General features: G+C 41.8%; 1 protein-coding gene across 2 annotated transcripts; it reads right to left on the bottom strand.

Annotated features, from left to right (window-relative positions):
* Nucleotides 1-431: 431 nt before the first annotated feature.
* cpxm2 (carboxypeptidase X (M14 family), member 2) lies at nt 432-23,045 on the bottom strand. 2 transcript variants are annotated; one of them, XM_061663859.1, is made up of 16 exons: nt 22,957-23,045; nt 22,510-22,628; nt 21,920-22,366; nt 20,248-20,349; nt 16,111-16,220; nt 15,674-15,813; nt 12,418-12,502; nt 11,049-11,199; nt 10,880-10,968; nt 8,258-8,381; nt 7,784-7,980; nt 6,135-6,314; nt 4,175-4,472; nt 3,833-3,972; nt 2,643-2,742; nt 432-1,696 (listed from the first exon to the last, which is right to left on the bottom strand). In XM_061663859.1, exons 3-16 carry the CDS (start codon nt 22,146-22,148, stop codon nt 1,437-1,439), a joined length of 2,205 nt encoding a protein of 734 aa, XP_061519843.1. In that variant the 5' UTR covers nt 22,149-22,366; nt 22,510-22,628; nt 22,957-23,045; the 3' UTR covers nt 432-1,436. The 2 variants fall into 2 exon arrangements, with proteins under 2 accessions (XP_061519843.1, XP_061519842.1); XM_061663858.1 differs by having other exon boundaries at nt 21,920-22,628.
* Between the last annotated feature and the right edge of the window lie 1,985 nt (nt 23,046-25,030).

Here is a 25,030-nt window from a genome sequence, read left to right as displayed (position 1 = left end):
GACACCTCAGCGGGAAAGCAAAGAGCTTTTTTTTTTTCTTTCCCTGCTTTGCCACTATTGACCGTTTTGACAACCTCAGACTCTCAAAAGTCAAGTTACAAGCACTTTCTAACAAGATAACCGTCACAAAGGCACACATGACTGATTCCTCAGAGAAAATTCAACCTGCCAAAGTGACTCGTCGGAGCGGCGGTATTACTGCTAATATTCACGCGCATTCGGCAGGTGTTAATCTCCAACTCTGATTACGAACCATTTCACGAAGCAATTTTTTTTCAACCTGTTTAATTCCGCCCTGTGCCGAATCTTGATAAACGACTGAGTGCCTCCCACTTCTAGTTGTGAGGAAATCAAAATCCAAAAAGCGTCACAGTTAGCGTAATTAGACTTTATTTCATGTGAAGCAATGCGCATATGTGTTGCATTGCCTCTGTAGTGGTTTACATAATTTAACAGGTCCTCTATGTACATACATGAGATTAGATGCTCAGGCAGAGTCTGTTTGTCTTTTATTATTTACATTTTTTTTAAAATGATGTTGAATTATGATGAGTATGTCATATACGGTGTTCCCTTGTTATATATATATCGCGGTTCGTCGTTCGTGCCCTCGCTATATCGTGGGGTTTTCAAGCAATTTTTGTGGTACTCTGTACTCGCCTTCAGTTGGAGCACCGTGTTGTGTCGCAACACGCCGGGCACTGCACTCTCCTGGAAGAGATGCCGCAGAATTAAGAGGAAGGAGGAAAGGCAGAGAAGGTCCCCAACTTAGTTGAAGTAATAGTGTCCCCACAAAGCACAGAGAATATATGCCTCTGAGTATTGTAAGCTCCATCTGTATGTGTTGCTGCTCCATTTGTGTTAAAGAAGCAGTTGTAGGAGGGTTTATAATTATTGTGACATCTATGCTAATTCTCGTTAGCCCGTGTATGGCGTTTCCTATTGCATGTTAGCATTCAGCTAACAAAAGTTCGTTATACAAAATTATGTTTGGTTGAACATTTTGAAGTTTAAATATGCGTTTAGTTCTCTTTTGTTTTGTGTGTGTGTTTTAGAGTAAATTCAATTGGGAGTGACAATTAGCTTGATGCGAGGACGCTTAACTCTCATTTGGAGAACTGTGCAAGACTGAGAACAGACACCACGAATATGATAAAAATTGTGTTTTAATCATTTTTGTGGTAAAAGCCTGTTGGAGGGATAAAAGTAATTTTTAAAACTGTTTAAAAAAAAAAAAAACTATTGAGGGGTGGGTCTGGAATGTATCCCCACATAAACCGGGGTTCACTGTACTATATAGATCTGCTTTGTAAGTGTAGAAAATGTTTGAGATGTTTTTCAACAATAATACATTGTTCTCCATCACGGAAGTCCCCACAATCATGAATAGGTTCTGGTTTCAGTCCTTAGAGTTGTTCCCCACTTTCCGGCCACCATTAAGTCCCCGGTCGTCTCTCTCCGGACCGCCGAGCTTGCGGCGGCCTGGCTGGCGCTTTGCCGCCGCCTTGCTTGTTGAATCGCTCCATGATCTCCCGGATGCGAGACAGGTTGGTGCGGCCCAGCGTGAAGTCGCAGCGGGTGGCGCCCATCTCGTAGCCCACCTCGCACCTCTTGCTCACCATGCTGTAGCCCTCGGCCCTCGCCGTCACTCGGTACTCGCCCGGGTTCAGCAGGCGCCAGTAGTCCCCGTCAGCGGCTGGAGCGCGCGCAAAAAAATTCATTACCAATATGGATTTGTGTTAGTGTGAGACACAGCATACGCACAAACAAAGCAGAACTGTGCTTCAATGGAGACTTTATTAATTTATAACAGGTATTTTATATATGAAATATAGGTATCTACTCAATAAATTAGTCATAATTTGTTTTCTTTACAGTATTTATTTATAAATGTTTGTAATATCTGGGTTACCTTATTTTGAAAATAGTGAGGGAGTATTTGTTAGGAAATGACCAAAAAAAAAGCAAAATACATAAGCAAATAGATTCAAAGAATTTAAAGAAAGGAATACATTTCAAATATATTCATATCTTAAGACCAAATAATGTATGAATGATAATTCCATCAAATAATACATCGTGAAGTAAGTAGAAATCTTTTAAAAGTATAGTGGATGCAGTGACGTGCAAAGGGCGGGGGGGGGGGGGGGGGGGGCAGACAGGGCATCCACCTGGGGAGGGGCATCCAAACGGGGTTTGGGGGACATCAAGGGGCATCCCCCCAGACATTTTCCCGGGCAAGTGCTGTTAATAGGCGCCCAAAAACTTCAATCTGAGCGGTAAAAAATCTAAAACATTTGTTCTAGTCTGCTTTGCTACTAGTCTGCTGCCGGCTCACTTATTTTTAGCCTTTGAGCCACTGATTTGAATTGTAATCATTAATTACCTGTAAATGGCTTAATTGAAGAGCATACATTTGCATTGAGAAGTATATCGTTGGAGTGTGTCGACTTACTGTAAATATAATTACTTCCAGGAATAAGAATGGCTAATGTACTTTTTAAGCGCACTGCAATTTCACGGTCCTGAGTTAGCTACTTTGGCTTTGAAGGCTGCATTTATTTTAAGGCATTATTCTAAAAAAAAAAAGACTTTTTGTGATTTTAAAAAAGAAATAAAGAGCTTCAATAGTGCTTGTGCACCTGTGCGGATGTCGTGGCTGATGCCCTCCACGGCGATGGTGGCGTTGGCTAGTCCGTTGCCTTGGAGGTCCCTCACCACGCCTTTGATCCCACGATGCACCTGGGGATGGAATAACAATAATCTGCATTTATGGGAGCGTTGCAATAGTGCCATACTGATTAACACCATAGCTTTTAGAGATACTTTTGTGAACCTTCCTAGCGTCGTGCAAGGTTAACAATTCTTAAGCTATGGTTACACCGTTCGTAGCGGCCGCGGCAACCCCTGTTGGCCCGAAAAGTAGTACACTGTGGGATTTGGGCCGTTTTTTATTTTCTCCGTTTTCAAGGCTTGCTAGGTTTTCTCACAGTCTATCACAGCATCCGTGATGGGCCGTGGATGTAAGGGACTGCTGAGTGCCACAGGTTTAAAGGAGCATTATAGTTCAGCTTGAGTTTTCCTGCAGATGACAGTACGTCCGGCACATTCTGATAAGGTCCCAGACGTGTTTTTCACATTCTGTGACGGATGAAACATGGACACCGGGTAGCTTTGAAGCATATTTGTGTCCGCATTAGACTCGGATGAAGCTCCCCTGCCAGGCTTGGCTCCAGAGTCGGCGTCAGCGCAGGGGGGCACTCTTGACAAAGTAAAGCAGACACGGCCTGTCACATTTTGTCCACGGTGGCCTGATACGGCGCTGCTATTGCCGCCAGGAACATAGTGTAACCATAGCCTTAATGCCAGGGATTCTGAGAGCTTTTCTGTGTGAGGCATGGTTCTTGAGAATGGAAAACCTCAAACTGGTGTGTGTGTGTGTGTTTTTTTTTTTTTTATATAGGGCAGGGCAGCTTTATCTGGTTTGCCTCAAGCTTAACGTTCATGTACTACGAGTACGCTCATTGTCTTTTGTCAGCGTGCTACTATGACGAGTGTATTACTGGTCATGTTCTTCCACTACTTGTGCCACTTTTCCTGATGAGTAGAAGCTGGAGCTGGATATCCTTGACACCCAATCAAACGACTTCGATATTCTTGATATCGATTAAAACCGTTTTCAGCATTCATTTGATTTGTAGGACAACTTCATGTTTCTAGTGAGGCATATGTGAAGGCAGATGTGCCCAAACAAATTCCCTCAAATTAGCTCCAACTTGCCTCAGTCAGGTGTGCTTGTTATTTTTTTCCATGTGTGTGTGTGTTGTTTTGCCTGCTCCATGAAGACGAGAAGAGACTCGCGATTGTTCTCCCACTCCTCTGGCAACTCGCTCTCGTGAGGGAATTTGTCACAGCCCACGTACATCGAGAGCTCAAAGCAGTTGGTGTGCAAATAGCTGAAGTCGTTCATGCCTGCCAACAAGCACACACGTCCTCATAACAGCGCCATCTTTCCATGATATGATCCAAAAGTGTTGGGACACCCTCATCGAGTTAGCTCGGAAGCGTCGGTCTACATGCCAATCATTACATTAAGCACTGGTCATTGGTCGGTGACGTCACGTTATGCACGGTGTGTCCCAATACTTTTGCCCATTTCAATTTGGTCACTGACTGCCTGCAGCTGTATGCCAGGACGCCCCGTTGATGGTCCCGTCCTCCTTGGCGAAGTCCTCCCTGTGGCACACCCTCCGGTTGGCGGCCGTCATGAGGCGGTGGGTGGAGGCGTAGGCGAAGGACAGCCAGCGGAACACGTGGTCGTCCGGCGTGGGCGTCTGCTCCCTGGTCACGCCCTGCGAGCGGGTCTTGTCGTAGGGGAAGGTCACCACCAGCTCGCCCCCCTGGAGGTTGCCGCCCAGCACAAAGGGGATCTTTTCCATCCAGGTGATTAGAGCGCGTGTCTCTACGGCAACCTACAGCAGTGTACACGAGGGCGGTAGTGGGTGCGGGATCGGATACAAAATTTATTAGAATTATACAATAAAGATGAGAGAAGTACTGTTACACAGTGGTGCCTTGAGCGAAGCGTGATGATGATTTTTTTGCTTTAACTTGCAAACAAAAATTTGAGATATGCTACCTACTATGGTGGTCAGTGAACTTAACACACTGCACGACAAGCAGCAGTTGGACAGCCTTCAAAAACGTGACTTCAAGCAGTTTCTTGCCACTCCCAGTTGACGTTTGTACTCAAACGTAAGATAAAACAAGGACAATTACGTGTATTTTACAAAACCACTTAACTTTGCCTTACTAAAGTCTGGTAGCTTAATGCAAAACTCGATGGACGGGCTAACAAATAGCATCGGTGAAGTGGTGTTATAAACCTTTAAGCAACAGATATTTGAACACTTACGTGCCTATTTTCTTTATCCTCTGCGAAAAACAACTAGTATTACTGCAGCTTGGTTTTTGACCAATATTAAACAATATGATGTGCTCATTTGGTTATTAATCAGCCTTGAGATAACAGCACAGTGGTCCTGATGCTGAGGGGCCGGGTATCCTAGCACCTCAGCAGCTATTTTGGATCCCCCCAGCGTGTGACTCACACCAGACAACGTCACAACACTGCCGATGCGCTTTTTATAGACACCTGGATTCTATTTCCTCTTCTTACTAACAGACGGCGGCGCATCCGCCTCTCTTGAAATACACGCCGCTTCTACGCCCACATGCTCCCTTTTTTTTCCTTTTTTTTTTTGCGTAAATCCTTTCCAGGCATGGATGCCCCTCGCTGTGGGATTTGCCAAACTGGAGGTGGGGGCGGGTTCGGCTCAGGACTCTGAGTCATACAGCTTGTGACTTTTAACAAACTGAATGTCATGGTTAAAGACGCGATGCAAACCCGAGAATGCGAGTTGTGTCGAAATTACGTGCGAATGCTGATGCTGAACTGAAATGCTGTGGAATTGATTGAATTGTTGGAATGTAGAATGTGAGACCTGAAATTGGAAAGGTTTGAATTCGTCAACAAATGTGGAAGTACACTATCTTTTAATTTTGATTATTTTATTTGTTTTAACAGTTGGAATGGTTTTGAATTGGTTGAAATTTGGAAGGAGGAGGTAAAAAAAAAAAAAAAAAAAAAATCTCTTAATTTGGAAAGTTCATCATGAAAATGTGGGAATTTGGGAAATGTGATGAATAGTTCCAAAGACGTCTTAAATTAGCTGAGCATTTTCAATTTGGAATGGTTTTAATCCGTGGAGAAATGTGGAAGGAGGACGTAAATATTTAAAATATCTGTATTGATTTGGGAATGTTGTCATGGAAAACATCTAGTAATGGAAAATGTGGGATTTTTGGGAATGTGGGAAATAGTTCCCAATAGTTCCTGAATGAGCTGAACAGTTTGAAGGTGAAATGCTTTGAATCGGTTGAATAAGTTGTATCTGTGAAGAAATGTGGAAGAAATAGCATGGTGAATATTGGTGGAATAATAGTAGAAAGAAAGAATTTGGGACCAGAATAACATACAATGTGTATCAATACTTTTCAGCATTCCCACGACAAAACTAAACTTCATAAATAAAAGCGGCAAGTCCAAAATACCCTACAAAAACCGCACTGACCGAGGCGTTTTTGGACTGGTACCACTCGGGAATGGACACGAAGTGGTTGGCCATCCGGCGCGGGATCCACTTTTTGGCCTCGGCTTCCCACAATATGGAGTTGAGGTCGGGGAAGTTGTGGTGGATGTCGATGCCGTCGTTGCTCCATCGGCCCAGAGACCAACCGCTGAGCTCGGAACCCTGCGCACGAGGAGGAAGACCGCCTCAAGTTCCATGGAGACAACAAGAGCTTTGTGTGGGTAACAAGTTTTATAGTATTATTATTATTTTTTAAATTCTACAACGTAAACATAGTGGAAACGGAAATGTGTAATCTGAATTTGATTCAAATTTTTGTAGCAATTTAACTGTGACATGACAAAAATCCCGTTGAAGACACTTCTTTTCTCTACTCACAGGGTGTCGTTGTTTTGTTTGGCCATACTCGATGTAGAATCATCATACATTTTTGTATTTATTTTATTTTCATTTTTTTCACAGCATGACTTGTAATTATTTTGGACCCTCCTAAGAAATGAGATGCTCCATCTCAAGGAGTTTTTGATTTAAACAAGCAGAAAAAAATGGGATTATGAATTGAATGTATTCAAGTGATCTGTATTTAAATGTATTTAATCATTTGTACTGTTATTTATTATTTTGAACACTTTGAGAACGATTTTAAAAAATATATAGTAGTTGTGCATACATTTTTAAGTTTTTCTTTATTTTGTATTTTTGTAAATATTTTGTCATTTTAAATTTCATTTATTTTTATTACGAAATGTAAAAGTTAAATGTGTGTCTAAAATGTGTAAAATAGTTTATCTAATAAAACAATAAGTCACTGATGGTGTCGTGGTACACTCGCCTGACTTTGGTGCAGGCAGCGTGGGTTCAGTTCCCACTCAGTGACGGTGTGAATGTGAGTGTGAATGGTTGTCTGTGTCTATATGTGCCCTGTGACTGACTGGCGACCAGTTCAGGGTGTAGTCCGCCTTTCGCCCGAAGTCAGCTGGGATAGGCTCCAGCGTCCCGCGACCCTAACCAGGATAAGCGGTGTTGAAAATGGATGGATGGATGGATGGATAATACTCATATTTATTTTTTTATTAATTAAATAAAAATGAATTAAAGATTTATTTGGTGAAATAAAACAAAAATGTTAATGTACTTGTAAAATTGCTTATTTTACTGATATATATAAAAAAATTGCTTATTTTATTGATATATATATATATATATATATATATTATTTTTTTTTTACCAATTTTACCAATGATTTAATGAGATAAATGAAAAAAGTGAATACATTCATTTTAATGAGCCAATTTTAGGAAAAGTGGCTAAATTAATGGAACAAATAATGCAGGACTCCTGATAATGTAAATGCTCGTTGGGCCAGATGAAAGACTGGAGCGGCCCATATTTGGCCTGCGGGCCATACTTTGTCCACCGCTGACCTAGATTTACATTTTTTGGCTCGATACAGTAAAGCAGGTTTCAGCCTTGGTGGAGTTCTGTTCCAGTCGTTAATCCTATTTTCTTGATTAGAGGCGATGTGTTGCAGGCGTGCGTCACATGCGCCATCCCGCACGTCTCCTCGCCTTCCGCCAAAGGAACGACACGCGCGCACCCGCCGAGCACACCGGCCGTCACGGCGGACCTACCACTTCAAAGGCTTTCTCGTACCCATCGGGGTTGACGGACGGCAGCAGGTGGATGCGGGTCTCGTCCACCAGGTGTCGGACCCGCCGGTTGCCCGACAGATACTCCAAACACATGAACTGCATCAGCAGGAGGAGGAGCTCGCGACCCAGCACCTCGTTGCCGTGGGAACCGGCCGTGTAGCGGAACTCCGGCTCACCTGGAACGCCAAACTCCGGGTTAAAAAGGTTCCTTTCCGAAAAAGGTACACTTCCCAATTCTCAAACCTTCATTTTCTCAAGTTATTCTACGTTTTTTTGCCGTCTAGCAGAAGCCTGAAGGTTTTATGGAGGGTTAGGAACAATGAACAATTCAAAACACTGGTCAAGTCGATAGGTTTTAGCCATTAGTCTGAAAATTTGCGACTTTAAACCTGACTCGAGTCAACTGGTGACTCGAGTTCCCCACCCCTGGTAAACAGGTGCGAACACACTCACCCACTTCGTGCTCCCCCGGGTTGTCGGAAATCTCGATGGCGTACAGTTTGAGGCCGCCGTTGCTTTTGCCGATGTTGTAGATGCGAGTGATGTTGGGGCACATTTCGTTGACCACCTTCATCAGCTGTGCAGGGACAAAACAAACATGTTACTACTTCTTGTCGTCTCAACAAAGCACCACCTTTAGATTTTCAATGATATCTCATGAAAACTCATTGTTTATAGCGCCAGAGCACCGCAAGGACCCTACTGGTGTCGAGTAAGACCAACTGATCTTCGGCCCTCTTTCCGAGATCGTCGCCCTGTGGCAAAGCAAGAACTCTACTCATTTTGAGTGTCAGGGCATCAAATACAAATGAGAATCTTCAAAGAACAAAGCAGGAACTCCATTGACTGTGCAGTGACGTGCGTGCGTGCACTCACTGGCTGACAATGAGGCACTCTGAAGCACAAGGTGCCGTTTCAGAGCATACCAAAAATATCAGTAAAACAGTTTACACTATATTTCCACAATTGAGTACTACATAGTTCTCAATCTTTGCAGGTTTCCAGCAATCAATCAAACATGTATGATTTATTTAGAAAATATCCATCCATCCATTTCCTGAACCGCTCCAAATTCCCTTTTCAGGGTCTTTAAAAGTCCGAGTGTGGCATATCATCACTCATTGAAGTTAGTTCTTGGATGGAACTTAATTGTTGCACAGTATAATCCAGTTTAAGATACAACGGCCAGCAGTACAGATTCTGAAGGCCCTGGGCAGATTACAATGACATATAGGCTGAAACCTGTTTGGACAAAAAGTACGTGAATATTGGAAGCAGTTCAGCCAAGAGAAATGCCATGAAATGAAGAGAATAGACATTTGGGAAACAATTAATACAATTTAGTTTGACAAATATTAGAATTTCGCTTGTAATCGTACTGTGGATCAGTCCTTCTAATGAGGTTTAGGTCCGCAGAGAAGGCCTTACTAGCCCAGCCGAGCCCAGACCACCACAGTTTTCTTCTTAGACTGTAGGACCTTCGTCTTGAAGCCCCATTCTACATTCTCATTCTGCCTCTTCAGCAAATGAGGTAATTTCTCCTCCTTTTTACTCTAATCACCACTACGGCGTGGGGCTGTTCTCTATTGGAGAAGCCGCAATGGGCCATATTCGGTGCATTATGTAAAAGCGGCAAGGTTGACGGCGAAGCGCTATCAGCTACCTGCACCCTCAAATGAAATGTCACAGGGGTTGGCTAGGGTAGTTGGGGGGGGGGGGGGAGAGTAGGTTAAAAGGCTTCAGGGGTTTAAAAATAGCACCTCTTTTCTTTTACCAGGACCTCCCCTTGAAGCCGAGAGACACTCATTGTAGCCGCAGAGCCATGAAGGACGCGTTCCGTTTAGTTGACTTTGATCACCACGCTGGAGTGTTGCAAGGCACCACATCAAAAAAACATGGCCGCACTCGTACAAAGGGGTTGGGGGGTGTTCACCGTGGTCCACGACAGCCGTTCGGGACATCGGGAGCACCTCAGACTCACTTGTTTGTTAATCACTTGAATAGTATGTGCATTGTGACCAATGCAGCTGTTCTCCTCACTCCATGAATACTCTTACCTGTTCAACTACATCCAATACAAGAGGTGTATTCAAATGATGTCATACTGTATATATAAACAAAAAAATATAACAATAATTCATGTCATTTAATAATGGGCTTGTATTCCTTTATCACGCAGGTGTTTTTGTTTTGAGCTTCTCATAGAGGAAAATGAGGTAATAGAAAAATTTGCAATCTCTGATATACTGTAGTGTTAAAATAAAATGAATAAAAACAAAATATAAAATTACTGTTTAATTAACACCTCTGATTGTAGAAATGTGTCAAACCGAGCAGTTTTATATTTTTTAATTTATATTTTTGGGACCTTTTATGACTAAATACGGTAAACAAAAAATAGAATACAAGATCTGTATTCAAATTACGTTACTTAAAAAATAATTTTGATCGACATGGTCAGAGAAGTAATCATTTAACACCATGCTTACAATTCACAGCACTTAGAGGGGGCTTTTTTAAGAATTTGGAAAACCAGGATGCTGTAGTTAAATAAAAATAGATGCAATAAAATAAATACCTCTCAAATTAAATTGGAATTTAATTGACGATTTTTTTTAAAAACTAATATTTTTGCTATATAACCTTTATTGTGCAGGTCTTTCTAATATTATGACCCTCTCATAGAGGAAAACAGGGTAACTGAAACATCAGAAGTCATAAAATTAAGTAAAGGTAAAAGAAAAAAGAGAGAGAGAAAAATAAGAAACAGTAAAAAAATAAAATAAATCAATTTAACCTCTTGGAATGTATAAATAAAAACAGTAATTTTATCTCTAAATTAATATTTTTGTTATCTTTTATGACCCCCTCATACAGATAAAAAAGTAAGACAAAACATTTAAATCAGTTAGAGCAAATAAAATATGTTTGTAAAACTATTTCCTTTCTGAAAGTCACTAAAAACTGAACGTTATTATTTTTTAAAAATGAATATTTTCTACATAGCCATTATAGTATATTGACAGGCGTACCTAATAAAGTGTCCCGTGGAGTGCGTAATACCAACCGACTCACCTGCCTCATTTCCTTGTAACTGTGAAGAGTGAAGTCCAACTCATCGGTCGTTATGACCTCATTGCGTCGGTGGTAATAATTATTCGGGTCTGTCTGGCAAAACCACAAATGACCACAGGAAATCTGCCTAGCAACAAATGTAAGGCGACCCGAGGTGACCCCAGCTCACCTGGCAAGGGGCATCCGAGGATCTCCGCCCTCATGCAGATACTGCCGCTGTTGAACCACGACTGAGGGTTGATTCGGATGTAGCGAGCCACCAAAGGAGTGGGAAAAATGTTGCGCACTGGGATCTCCTTTTCCCTGTTTCCTCTGAAGATCTACTGAGGCAAAAAAAGATGCTGAGTTAGGACACATTAGGCACATTCAATTCTTTAACACTAGAAATCTAGGGAGGGGAATCTTTTTCCTATTGTGTAGTATTTTGCGTAATCCTGACACAAAGTGGAACGATAGCCAATTAGGCGTGGCACAAAAAAACAGGCAGATTTGTTTTCTGGTCATGTGTGAGGTTTATCACATTTAAAAAAAAATGTTAAAGATGTCCAAAAAAAAAAAAAATCGGATTAATATGCTTTGCTGCGAACTAACAAAATTTTGATTTTTTTTGTCACAGTTCCCCAGAAATGAACATAGTAGCGAATAAATTAACTAAGTAGCGAATTGGTGAACTAGCTAACTAATGAACTAAAAACAAACAAATTCAGAAATGTTTTTCATTGGTCGGTCACTTTGTATTGTTTTTGTTAACTCCTAATAAACAAATTTTAAAAAATCAAACTCGGGGAGTAAAAAACTAACTTTGCTTTTTGGTCAGTGATATGTGAGTGTATCATGTGTTATGTTGTTTTGCGTAACCTAGCTAACAAAGAAACTAACCAAACAAACTAGCAAACTAACAGCGATTCAGTGAACGTACAAACTGGCGGACCAACTTTTTTCGTTGGTCGGTCACCTTATGTTGTTTTTTGACGCATTCATTGTCAGATCAAAATGCTCTCGTGGGCTGTAACTTGGCTCATGTGCTGTAGGTGGCCCACTGATCATTTATTTGCACGTTGTTGGGAAACTTCCAAGGAGACTGCAGTGCATTTGATCATATGCGCAGTGCATAATCCATCAAAGACAGTTGTACTGCATGAAAGCTCATTCAGTGAAAAGTACTGTAGTCGTCTCACACAGTCCCCGTTGAATGTCATACAACTTTTTGGGAGTTTATTGCACACATTTTTTTAACGGCCATGCCCGTTGCACCTTTTGGCATTTCGAAAGACAAATGGTGGTGTTAGGCATTTGGCACTAAAAGGCTCGCGAGTGGGCGGCTTGTGGCGGAGGCTCACGACAACTTAAATCAGGGCGCAGAATAGCCACTTCATCACATTTATACGATCAATAATCGCAGCCATTGATGCCTGCGAGATCTGAGATGAGCTTCTTGTTCCTCTCAAGGGTCGTTAGTGTTTACTATCAACTCTCAGTTCATTGAACTAAGCACAGACGTACTGTAACTGTAGTACGGAACCAAACATTCTCCTCACCATGTCCTCGGAGCCGTTCTTCACCGTAACCCACGCGTGACTGTCGTTGCTCACCATAACCTTGTAGGAGGTCACCCAGTCGCTCCTGTTCAACGACAACAAAAACAAAAAAGTTAACCCTTACATATACTGCTTACTGGGATTCTACAGTACACTTTATACTGTTTTGACATTTGTCAGCAATACAAATACCCTTAATGTCATTCTTTCACTCTGAACTTTTATGACGTTTGACGTTTTCTTTCATCGGAAAGGGACGGTAGACCTATATTGTTTTTAACTCTGCTAACAAATGAACTAACAAACGGGAAAACTAGTAATGAAGCAAAGTAATGAACAAACTAGCACGCTAACAAAAAACTGACGACTTTTCATTGGTCAGTCACGTTATGTTTATTTTGCGTAAGCCTGCTAATGAACCAACTAAAAAAAAACAACTAGCGAGCAAACAAATGAACCCTGCAACAAACAAACATTATAGACAACTAACAAGCTAGCTTAGCTTTTCATTGAATAGTGACGTAAGGTTGTTTTCGCGTAATCCCGCTAACGAAACAACTCACGAACTACCAAACTAACTAGCGACCCAATACACAAACTAACAAGCAAACTAACGACCAAGCCAGCAAACTAATGAGCAAAAGTACTAACTAGTGAACTAAATAACTAACAATCTAGCGTTGCTTTTCCTTGGTCAGTGACATTTACTTTTTGCTTAACACTGCTAATTCACAAACTACAAAAGTAATATTGCGACATAGAATTTTTTTTGTCACTTCGCTAACGAAATAACAAACCATTTGAATGCACTGATTGAGTTTATTTATTTATTTGTATTTTTTTTAATGACTTTTTTTTTGTTTGTTTTGTTTTTTGCATGACCTTGCAAGCTAGCTAACCCACAAACAAACGAACTGCCAGAAAAGTAACTCAGTCAGCAGCAAAATTGAAAGTGGTAGGCTACTTCAAAGTGTGGTTAAGAAGTACAAAACTCTACAGTATAACTTGTCACAGATTTAGAGCACAGAGATTTGGAATCAACAGTAAAGTAGGTCAGCGACGTGCCGTCATGCCTCGGAACGCTGTAGTGACCATGCGAGCTGTAGGTTGGCAGATTCCTGTGCTCCCTGATGAAGACATCAGTTCCCGGCCGCTCCCGCCTCAGAGGAATTCCCGGCCCGGCTAATTAAGGCGCCGTTGTGCAGAGAAGGCACAAGCAAGGCCATCTACACGGACCACGGAGCTAATTGCGGAGAGGTTCTGTCTCAGGCATCGGTGCGTTCGTGGACCTCGGGTGGTGCAAACGGCAGCACGCAAAGCGCTTCCATTTCTTCTCAAAATGAATTGCCTCATGAAGTCGATGCCCGTATTTCCAATTAACAAGCTCGGAATTTGTCAGATTCTCTCGGACAGCAAACTTTAGCCTCTATTAATCTGGCCCACCAAGCATTTACATGATCAAAATTTGTGTAATATTTGTTGCGTAGATTTAGCACTTTTTTTTGCCGAAATTGGCTAATTAAAATAGTTATTTTTATTTTCTTAAAATATGAAAATAATGATTTTTTTCTACAAATATTACATGTACATTTAACTTAATTTTATTTATTGTAGTTTACTTCATTATAAATAATGATTAATCTATGATGAACCTTGCCCTTGAGCACAAAGGTTTACCCACCCCTGCTCTATTCTATTGTGATGAGCAGAAGATTAAAGTGCTGCTGCCATGTGTTTGTCTTTGCCGTGATATTGCGGGGGCGCCGTTACGGATCATCTGACAAACATCCCGCTAGATTGTTGCCGCCTGTGTCACGACGGAGGCGGCACGCAGAGAGAGGCCCGGCGGCCGGGAGCCTCTGCAGCTGCCTGCTGGACGGCCACTGCACATAAAACACCCAGCAGGACACTTCATTAGGTACGCTTGTGTGGGACAAAATATTGCGATTTCATTCCCTTTTACAATATTGTAACGTTATCTCATACAATGCAGTGGTGCCTTGAAATACGAGTGACCTGACTTGACAACAATCAGCAGTTTGGCAGATGGAAAATTCTTCAAAAAAGAAGCTGAACGCTACTTACTGCCGCTCTCAGTTCAAGTTTACTGTCAAACTATACATGAAACAAAGACAATTCCATGTGTATTCCAAACAACCACGTAGCTTTGCATAAGTCCGCTAGCTTAATGCTAAAACATCACGTCATTGACAGGCTAACAAATCTACAGTATGTGGTGGTGGTGTAACACTTAAAGCAATGGATATTTTCAAACAAACTGCATCAATACATGGAGAGAGACAGGCATATAGTGTATTTTTTATCCCCTGCAAAAATTATTTCTGCAGTTTAATGGGTCGCTTTCAGTAGTTGTGAAACTCTTCTTTGTGTCTGCATGGATATCATACTGCCCCCCAGTGGCCAAGTCACACACACCGGAAGGAGCTGCAAATAATTTATGATACAGACATTGTTATAGTTTTACATTCTATTAATTATGTTACTAATATACATTTTTATGTAGTGCAATAACACAGAGAGCTATTTTCCTGATTTAAAAAAAACAACGTTTCTTTTGTGTGGGGAGGCGGGACCAAATTAATGGCATTTCTATTCATTTCAACAGGGAAAGATGATTTGAGAATTAAGCTTGTATCTCAATTGCCATGAATCATAATATCCATCACAACAGGATTTCGATACAGCTGCGTCAAAATTTGATAGCCGTTTATCTCTTTCCATACAGTATCGATTATAACTATAAACTATGACAATGAATTGTTTAAAATACGGTGTCAAATATGGAAAATGTAGCATATTGTACTGCCTTAAGATATTGGTTAGATACACTAATATCGCAATGCAACGCTATATCTTTCAGGATACGGTTTCGATACAGCTGTGTTAAGTATTTATATCGCCATGTATCGTTATCTCTTACCATACAGTATTGATGTACCTGTATCAACATAACAGTGTATTGTTACGATACAAATAATCGATGTTGCAACACACTGTTTTCTCTTTTTGGAGATCCTGCTGTAAACTATTGTGAATATTTTTTTGCGAGCTCTGTGGTTGCTGTATCATGTAACTGATTTAGAATTTTTTTTAAAAATAGCTCAAGGTGTCACTCTGGCACATCTTCGGAAAGTCGCTCCCCTCTCCCCAGTGATTCTCCTTCAAAGCGAACGTGTCGGACATTTTTCATCCTCGCCGCGTGACCATCTGCGCCTCGGCGTGCATGCGTACTCACGACCAGAGGGAGCTGCGGCCTTGTGTGATGACCCCCGTGAACTTGGTCAGCCTCCTGGCGTCCACCTCCAGCCACTGCAGCGGGTCGTCCCTGCCGGCGCACCAGGCCCCGTCGTAGAGGTCGTCCTCGTAGAGGCCGGCCTGCGGGGGGGGGGCCGCACAGCGGAACTTTAGTCCAGATGGACGCCGAATTCTCGCTGGCGTGCGCAATTGTGTGCTAACATGCTAACATTTCGGCCGTGCTGAGGCTGGAGAATGTGAAACACAGTGAATCCCCGTTCGAATTATGAATTTAGCGATTCCGATGCCATTATCGATACTGCTTACCGTATCAAAACAGTTTAAAATCGTGGAAATAAAAATGCATAATATGTCGATTTGAAAAAGAAACTTACTGTTTCAGTTCTTTTTTCTAATGCAGGTGAGTGCAACCCTCACCTGAATGTTGAGACGACCTCTGTGCGCACCGAGGCCGTAGCGTTTGGTCGTGGACGCGTGGAGCTGGAAGTCATCGATCTTCAGCGTCTCTAATCCCATGGGAGGGCACTCTGGGTAAAGCGACGTGACAGATGGCAAATTTAAATGGTGGTTGAGACAAGTGACTCCTAAAGTGATGTGATGCGTGAGATCGTCACGTGCCGCCTGAAATTGTCCAGTTTGACTTAATTGGTCTGAAAATGGTCAATTATTTGCTACAGATAATGTTCATCTATCGATGCCAATGACATATAGAGACAGGCGGAACATTTGAATGTTCTTCCACTATATGGAAGAAGGCACAATTAACCTGTGCGTCCACATGTTGCCATTTGTACAACAGAATAATAGCTTTGTTCTCAACTAAACAAGCCCAGATTTCACACTAGTAAATTGAGAAAAGGTCATCATAATTTTTTTTAAGTGTTATCAAAGTTGTTACTTTATTTTTTAAATACTATTTGTACAATGTTTTTGCGTTAGCCATTGCTCTTGCTCTCTCTCTCAATATATTATATGTGTTTAAATGTGGTTGTATTGATTTAAAGTGTTCACAGACCTTAAAAATATGACGTCCTATAAACACTATAAAACATATCTAGGGTGAAATTTGCAATTTTGGTCTAGATTTTCTCCCCCAAATGAAAAGAAATCCATTTAGCAAGGATAAAGAAGTAGACACATTTGATTTTGCTTAGTTGACCACAAAAAATGATGACGTGACCTTGAGTTTGACACTTGTGTCAAAAATTAATTACCCTGCGGAGTTGAATAAAGTTTTCTGAATCTGAATCCATTTGGTGTCGAAGAGTCCAGTCCAGCTCTGTAATTTCATCCATATTCATACGATGCAGTAATGCCTTTGCCTTTTATTGTCTCCCAGAAAAGCAATTTTCAGCAATGAGTGTGGTTGTTTTTTTCCGCCAGTACCCAATGAGTCGACGACATCAATAGACAGGCGTGGGTGAGGCAGTGTGCTGGATGCACTTCTTTTAGAAAACTAAAGCCCCAATAAAAAAAACAAAAACGGAGGGGAAAAAAAGAAGCTGCACATCGTCAAGGAATGTTTTCATTTTGCAGCTGGAAGTGGAGTTTGGAGCGGACGTCGGCCATTAAGTACTTGCAGAGGCAAAGAGAAACGCAAAAGAAGTAAAACCTTGGAAGGTCTTTTAGGCACCGTAATGGCTATGGAAGAGTGGAAGCATTGGGGCCAACATAATTTTTTCTCGGCGCTGTCTGCGCTTTTCCCGCTCAAGAGTGACGCAAGAGCTGAGAAGACCATTTGTACATGCAGCCAGACTAGGAAAAGTTATTTATGACCACTGTGAATGTGGACGTTTATCTTCCACCAGCCAAAATGTGCCCTCATTTTTGGGAGTAAATAAACATCCAACGAGACAATTTATTTATTTTGCGCCACAAGCTAAATTGATTCCTGCTGTACAACTTAATGTATACTATAAATGTAGGAAAATGTATTCAAGCTAAAGTCCTGAAAATCATAATAAAGGGTGTCTCAAAAGTCACTTTACACTTCCAAGTATCATTCAGACAGACGCGAGGCCATGACCATTTGACGGCTTAGGCTTTGCATTTTGTTGGCCGTTGCTCGCCAATTGACATTGAAGTGGAGGGCCACCTGGCGAGAAATTTTTCTGTCCCGTCTGCAGTTCATCGCCGGTTTAAGAAGCTTCATGGCTGTCGACTTGCTCCAACGTGTAGTACAATGTATGATTTCTATGACTTTTTCGAAACGGGATCTGTTCTTCTACTACCACAGATTGTAACCCGGAGCTTTTAGAGCAGGCATTGGCGCAAAGCCAGGGAATTGGTTGTTGCAATTTAATAACAGATTAAGCTGTTATATTATGATATATTTATTTCTATTTAGTTTTCGTTTATTGAGAATTTTAGGAGAATTTTCTGTTTGTAGTTTTCCGGGTTTCCGCTTTCATTTCAAATCTGTTCCTGACTTCTCAAAAGCGCAACAACAAGCGCTCGTGGAAATACATCTCATAACAGGTCTGAAGGCTAAAGGTCAGGCCAAGGACTAAAAGCAGCTCAATACAGCCAAAAACATGTCAAACGCTGCATTTAAAATCCACTTGGCATCCCTGTGTGGGCTGTCTGAATGGAGTAACGATCATAACAAGCCCACCAGGCTTGAAATTTGCTGCCGAGCTTTAAATCATTAACAGCATCTGTATGTAATCCTCCGGGCAGAACCGTTCAGGAACAAAACATCTGGCCTGAGTGAACGGCAATAAACGAGATAGCGGACAGTCCGGGGCCCCGCATGTCGCCGCCTCGGGGGCCAAAAGTAACACGAGGCGGGGTTCAAAACCTTTGAATATGAGGTGTTTAGCGGTTATATCAGTGGCACTTTTAAGTCAACACCAAAACGCACGATTTCAGAAATCAAACAGAAAAATGGCCAAAAGTTGCATATGGGTTTGGAGGAAGAGGTTAGCCATCCTATTTTATTTTATTACTATTATTTTTTTAAGAATTAGGATTTGAAGTACTATGTGTAGCACGCAGGTCGACTGGAAGAGATGCAGCATAATTCAGAGCAAGGAGATGATGACATACATCGTAACATACATAACATGTTGCCGTTTTAATATTTGTTGTTCCCACAGTGCAGAGAGAATATACTGTATACCTGTGAGTATTGTTCTATATCTGTTTGTATGTGTTGCTGCTCTGTGTTCAAGTAGCACTTGTTTGAAGGTTAATATTTACGCAGTCGTCTATGCTAATTTACGTTAGCTCCTCAAGGCATTAGCACTAAGCTAACGGACATTTTGGAGTTTGAATACACAATGTTGAATTGTCTTTTGTTTTATGGGTCATTTTTACAGTGACGTTCAAGTGGGAGTGACCAAATAAACAGCTTGAAGCAATCACACTTCGCCACAAATTTGTTAGTCTCCCGGTTCTCGACAGCGGCGCTAAGGAATACTTTAAAAAGTGTGTTGTAATATGTTTAAAGTGGGTGGGAGAGGTGAAAGCTAGTTATATAGGTGTATAAAAACATTGATATAATCTGTTGATCAATATATATTGCGGGTGAGTTTGGAACATATCCCCTGTGATAAATGGCGGTACACTGTAATGGCCGAAGTTGGGTTCTTGGAACAAATTTTTTCAATGTATTCATATTTTCATTTTGCTATACCAGCGAAACATTTTCAGGAAGAATAACATTACACGGGGGCTGCAATTGACCAACCGAGTGATTCCCATCATCCCGCTTAGGCACTGGTATTGCTATCATCATAATTACAGCATAGCCGCCTGATGCGTACATCTGCGTGTGATGTCATCAATTTATTAAAAACCCCCAAAAATCTAAAATCTGCTTTCACTTAAAAGCATCTCTGTATTTTCACCGCAGTTTTATTTATTGCTCGACATTTCCTTTTCGGGGATAATCCCCTCCCTGAATGCTCTTTCCAAGATATCTTTTTCAACTCCAGGAGAATGTTTGTCTCCCCTTCTTAAACCGAAGCCCCTTTTGCACTAGGCAGTAGAATCTGGCTGGACTTTGGTGCGGCACTGTATATAATTTCAGCAAATTAATCGACATTTGAAGGGTAAGAATATACTCACCAAATTTGCAGCCGTATTCGTTCTGGTGAAACATTTTGCTCATTTCCAGCGCTCCTTCAAAGTTCGAACTCATCCTACCTCGAGATTTTGCCTTAATGCTACCAACTTTGAATTTATATACTAAACAGATGAATGACGATCAGTTCCGATGGATTTTGAGTTTTGCTGTGTGTGCGTGTGACCGGAGCATGGTGGTGAAGTTTGATGACTCGCAAAACAACACAAAGCTAGTTATAACTCAGCTAATTAGGATTCTTCTTCTTATTCTTATTATTTATTGTATTTTGGGGGGAAGATTCAGCCTCTCAAGATAGTTTGTTGCAATTTGTAACAAATAAAAGGTTGTTTGCTCTGTTGTTTTGTTTCCCTCCTACATCATCTGGACATCATTGACAATGAAAACTTGCCCTCAATGATTTCTTGAAATTTAAAGAAAGGTTGAAATTGAATTCAATTGAAGAGTCCATCATTTCTTCCACTCACCACCTTTGAATCGCGTCGGCTGTCCGTCTCCTTCGGAGCTTCCGTTCGGGCTTTTCTGGTTGCCCTTCTTGTTGTTCTCTGCTTTTTTGTTGGACGATTTGTCTGAGGGAAGAATGTAGATTGGCACGTGAGCAGATCTGCTTCCGGTTTTCATGGTCTATTCAGGTTTGAATGACAGAATTCTGTCAAAGGGAATGGAAAAGCAATTCAAATGCTTGTGAATGTTTTAGATAGTTAGAAACTGTTTTCGTCCAAGACTGTCATCGCATTTTAACTCACACCCTCAACTAGGGTATAGTCCAGACTCTCATCCATCAAGCAGCCCACGACTAGGCCGGGGAGTCACATTCCACAGAAGATGGAATGAGGAGAACGTGTTTCTTTTCTTTTCTTTTTTTTTTGCTTCAGCTAAACCTCAAGAGTTCACCCATGTGATAACGATCCATTGCACATCTGAAAGTCTTTATGCTCCAACTCACGCACGGAGGAACGCATCAGGTCATCATCGGCGGCCGCAAACGTGCGTTTAGAATGTTAAAGTCAGCAGATTCTATATTTACAGAGGAGCTATGGTTATTGGATTAACGTTTCTCAGGAAAAAGTACTTTATACAGGGTAAGATCACTTGTCAGGAAATACCTTCATTTATGTATTAGAGTATCTACAAGATGTGCGTTTACTAGTTTGTGCTGGTGCGAGATGTAAGAAGCAGACAGACAGGTGACACGTGAGGTCAGGTTGTGTTAATGGACAGCTGCTCTCCATTAACTGAAGCACTTAAACAGTGGACCCACAGTAGCTCAATATGCTACTGTGGGTCATATGCTAATGCGATAATACAGGGTCATTAACGCTTCCTTCGTTTACTCGGTGCGTATTGTTGTGGGTAAGGGTCATTTCAAAATGAACCGCTAAATGTCATAGCATGAATTCATACATTCTCCACCTAAAGAAGACTGCACTACGCTATTGTTCCCATGTTGTAGGGGAGAAAACGTGAAGTTGACCTGCCAGAAACCGCACGGCTTTGATGGATGTATAAGCAGTGGAGTGCGGCGGACGTTGTTGTTGAATACGTTTTCCCAGCGCATCCATCATGTTGTCAATTGATTTAAGCTCTGCGCAGAATTCCCGGAGGACGCTCAAACTCTGCGCCAAACCTGAACTCTCTGTCTGACTTAATCAAGCAGCGTGAAAGAGCAAGACATATTAGCAGACTGGTAAAAAAGCGGTTTGTATTCAGCATTTTTACCCAACAATATAGAGGTGTGTTTTTGCACTTTAGAGCAATTTGTTAGAGTTCTTACAATTAGTTCATGTGTAGCACTATACATATGAAATTAAATTAAAACTGTGGGAAAGTTAATCTACATTTACTCTTTTCGTGAGCAAAACCCTGGAACCCTTATCTCGGAGTCCTGACCCAGACTCTTGCCTGAACCTTAACCCAAACTCTGACCCAAATTCTAACCCTAACCATAGACTCTTACTCCAACAACCATAACGTTAACCTTGGGACACTAGGCATAACCCTTAACCTACCTGGAACCATCATGATAAACCTACCCTAATGCTGGCTGATATTTCAAGAAGATCTGGAAGTTGACTCTCACAGTCCAATCAAATTTGACTGAAAACTGAGAGCAGGCTGAACGTCAGTAATGATTTTTACCTTCCTGCCTGCCGCCGTCGCCCTTCCCTTTGGCCGCTTTCTTGCTGTTTAGCCTGGGCAGCTCACGCCAATCAGGCCTCTCGGACATCTGGACCCGGGCGTATTGCTCCCTCGTCAGCAGCTCCTGCATGTAGTAGTCCTCGTCATGGCCCTGGCTGAGGTGGGCCAGCCCGGCCAGGAGTCCCAGCAGAGCCAGGGGGAACAGGAGGCTGGGGCGCTGACCCGTCATGACACCACCCAAGTGGGGAGGGTATATTTAGGGGTGCCGGGGGTGGGTACTCTCCAGTTAGGGGTCCTGGCGGTGACTCCCGAGGAGCCTGCTGCTGCTGTCCTCCGCCACGTCGCGTCCCATCCAATACTTTTCTTCGGCGGAGTTCACCAAGTTCTCCCAGCTTTCCAAGTCGCTGACGAGAGCGGCGGAGCCAGAGGGTCCATTGATGCCTCAGCCTGTAAGAAATGTGGCGAGGGAGGGAGAGGCGCAAAAGGGAAAAGAGGCAGGGAAAGAGCTTTGAGTTTGGATGCTGGCAGGTGACTCCAAAAGAATTTTTTTGTGTGCGTGTGTGTGTGTGTGTGTGTTTCTCTTCACAGACATGGAGTCTCTGGGAAGTGTTCAAGAGCCACTTTTCCTCTCCATCTCCTCCCACTCTGTCTGTTGGAAGCCTGGGAAAGTTTCCTCTCTCTCCTTTTGGAAAGTCAAGCACCTGATAAGCTACAAAAAACAAAAAAAACAAAAAGTTTAGCTTCTCCACAAATTGTTGTCTCCGGAACTTTATCCGGACGCAGAGAGAACGTCTCGCCTCGGGCATAGAGGAAGTTGCAAGAAGAACTACGGTTCATTCGCACCCCTCATCAGCACAGCTTCTGACATTTCATCAAGCTGAGGCAAGACAAACTTGGCGAAGTCAATGAGCCTTTCAACTCTCTTTAAATTAAATGCACCGCGTCATTGCACATAACCGGTTCGGCACGAATTGTAAAAGTAAAGAAAGAAAAATCCATCTGTGTGAAAGTCTTGAAAGTAGAAGATAATCACACACTGGATTCTCGATTGGATGGACTGGCATGCTCCTTGGCACACTAAACTCTCAATTCGCCCACTCCTCTTCCTCTCGACTGCATCCCAGACGCGAGGCAGACAAAAATGGGAGGAAGGCCATCGAGGGGACTGTTGGATATTTTTTTTCGTGGTCGATTTCCGGTCTTTTCTGGCAGATGCCTGAAAGTGCAGAAAATACATCTGCGCTCATACACACACACACACACACACACACACACACACACACACGAACTGATCACTTCCTGACTATCTGATCCGCCGCCTCCCCCTTCAAGGTTTTGGCAAAAGTGAGGTCAACATTCCGAGGAGTTACTTTCATCGCGGATGATCCTGCATCATGTTCCAATTTATTTCCAATATGAAGGTTCAAGTGGGAGACACGTAGCCTCATGCTGTTATCTCTTTAATATAGAGACTATGAGAGATTCAAACATAAAACAAAAACATGAGGTTTTGATGTCTGTAACTTAGTACACCAGTGGTTTGTTTCTTCTGCAGGACATTTCCAAAGGTTGTACTGGTTATGGCTAATGTTTATGCAATGACTGATTGATTTTGCATCTTTTCTCAGCTTTCAACCCATGGACAGATCTCTGGTTTTCATGTTGGTTATTCCACTGCTAGCATAAATGCAAAACCTGAATCTGAGGCTGAGCATATACATTCTATGTGATTGTGTCATTATGTTTCAATACTTTTCACTCTGGATCTACCTTCCAAGTAGAGTGTCCGGTCCAGATGTCAATACAGTGGTACCTTGTGTTATGACTGCCCCGAATTCCAAGTTTTGGAAGTTTCAAGCAGTGAATGGTCGATGTTTTCCCTTTTGTTGTGAGCCAAAAACTGAGATTTGAGCGAGCTTCAGATACGCCCCCGCTCGACTTAAGTGGGAAAAAAAAAAAAAAAAAAGGACCAAAGAATACCGCAATGCCCACACAAGTGGGCAAGGCGAGCCAGAGTCGCCGGTGCACTTTCAGCCGTTTATCGAACAGGATAAACAGTCAAACACACAAATACAAAATCAAAAAACAAAGAACTGCTGAAGGCCACAACTCATGCTAAGACACTCACGCTGAAAGAACCTGCCAACTCCATTGCAGCTTCTGCTGTCACTCTCTAGGCCACGCCCCTTTAAGGCGCACAACCAATAATTTCTTTATATTCTTTTTCATTATTTATTCATAGACTATAGTGCTATTTTTGCTTATTTAAAATTGAATGGAATGAATTACTAGAATTTCAATACATTTGGTCACAGAAGAAATTAGACTTAAGATACGGTACCACCGTACCTGGTAATAAAAGCTAAATTGTCACTAGAGCGCCAATGATTAATCAGCAGGCTGATTTAATTGGCACTTATAAAAATTGTCAGAAATCAGCCAATTTTTTGGGAGGGCAATTTTTTGCATTTTTTTTTTTTTACGACACATTAACACATTACAGCATAAGAAAAGGATAATGTCATTCAAACAAACAAAAAAATCTGATTTTTGACAATTTTATGGTTGTTTGAATCTTTTTCTTGTTGTAATGTGTTACTGCTAAAAAAAAAAATATATCTCTGTTGTAAAGTTAAACAAATACTCAAGGATATAGTATAGTAAAACAGTCAAATGTGCTGATTGTAATGCACATCTTTAGTTTTAAGCATGAAGGAACCCAAAAAATAAATTATTTTATTCACTGTATATTTTTTAAATTAATCTGACGATCAATCGGATATCTGGCCTTACTTGTCACATATCCATCTTTTGACGTCAGTGGTCGACAGCAACAATAAATGAATTGGCCGTACTCCGCACCGCAGATGAAAGTGTTTTATTTGCTGCGCACGCACGTAATGTTAAACGAGCCGCCTCTGTGCTCAGTTTAAGTCTGAGAAGAACCACCAAGGTGGAAGAGTGATGGTTTCAGCCTCCTGCCTGCCATAAACTCTTAATAAGGCCTGCTTCAATTCATTTTAATGGAATTTTGAGGCAAATAACCCCCTTTGCTGTCGCTGCCTAATGGCAAAACAAAAGAGACTTAAGTCTCTTTGCAAATTGCAGGGC

Source organism: Phycodurus eques, chromosome 19, assembly GCF_024500275.1.
Source record: "Phycodurus eques isolate BA_2022a chromosome 19, UOR_Pequ_1.1, whole genome shotgun sequence".
Classification (NCBI taxonomy): Eukaryota; Metazoa; Chordata; class Actinopteri; order Syngnathiformes; family Syngnathidae; genus Phycodurus; species Phycodurus eques.
The sequence above is the reverse complement of the archived record's forward strand: the minus strand, read 5'-3'. Positions and strand labels throughout refer to the sequence as shown.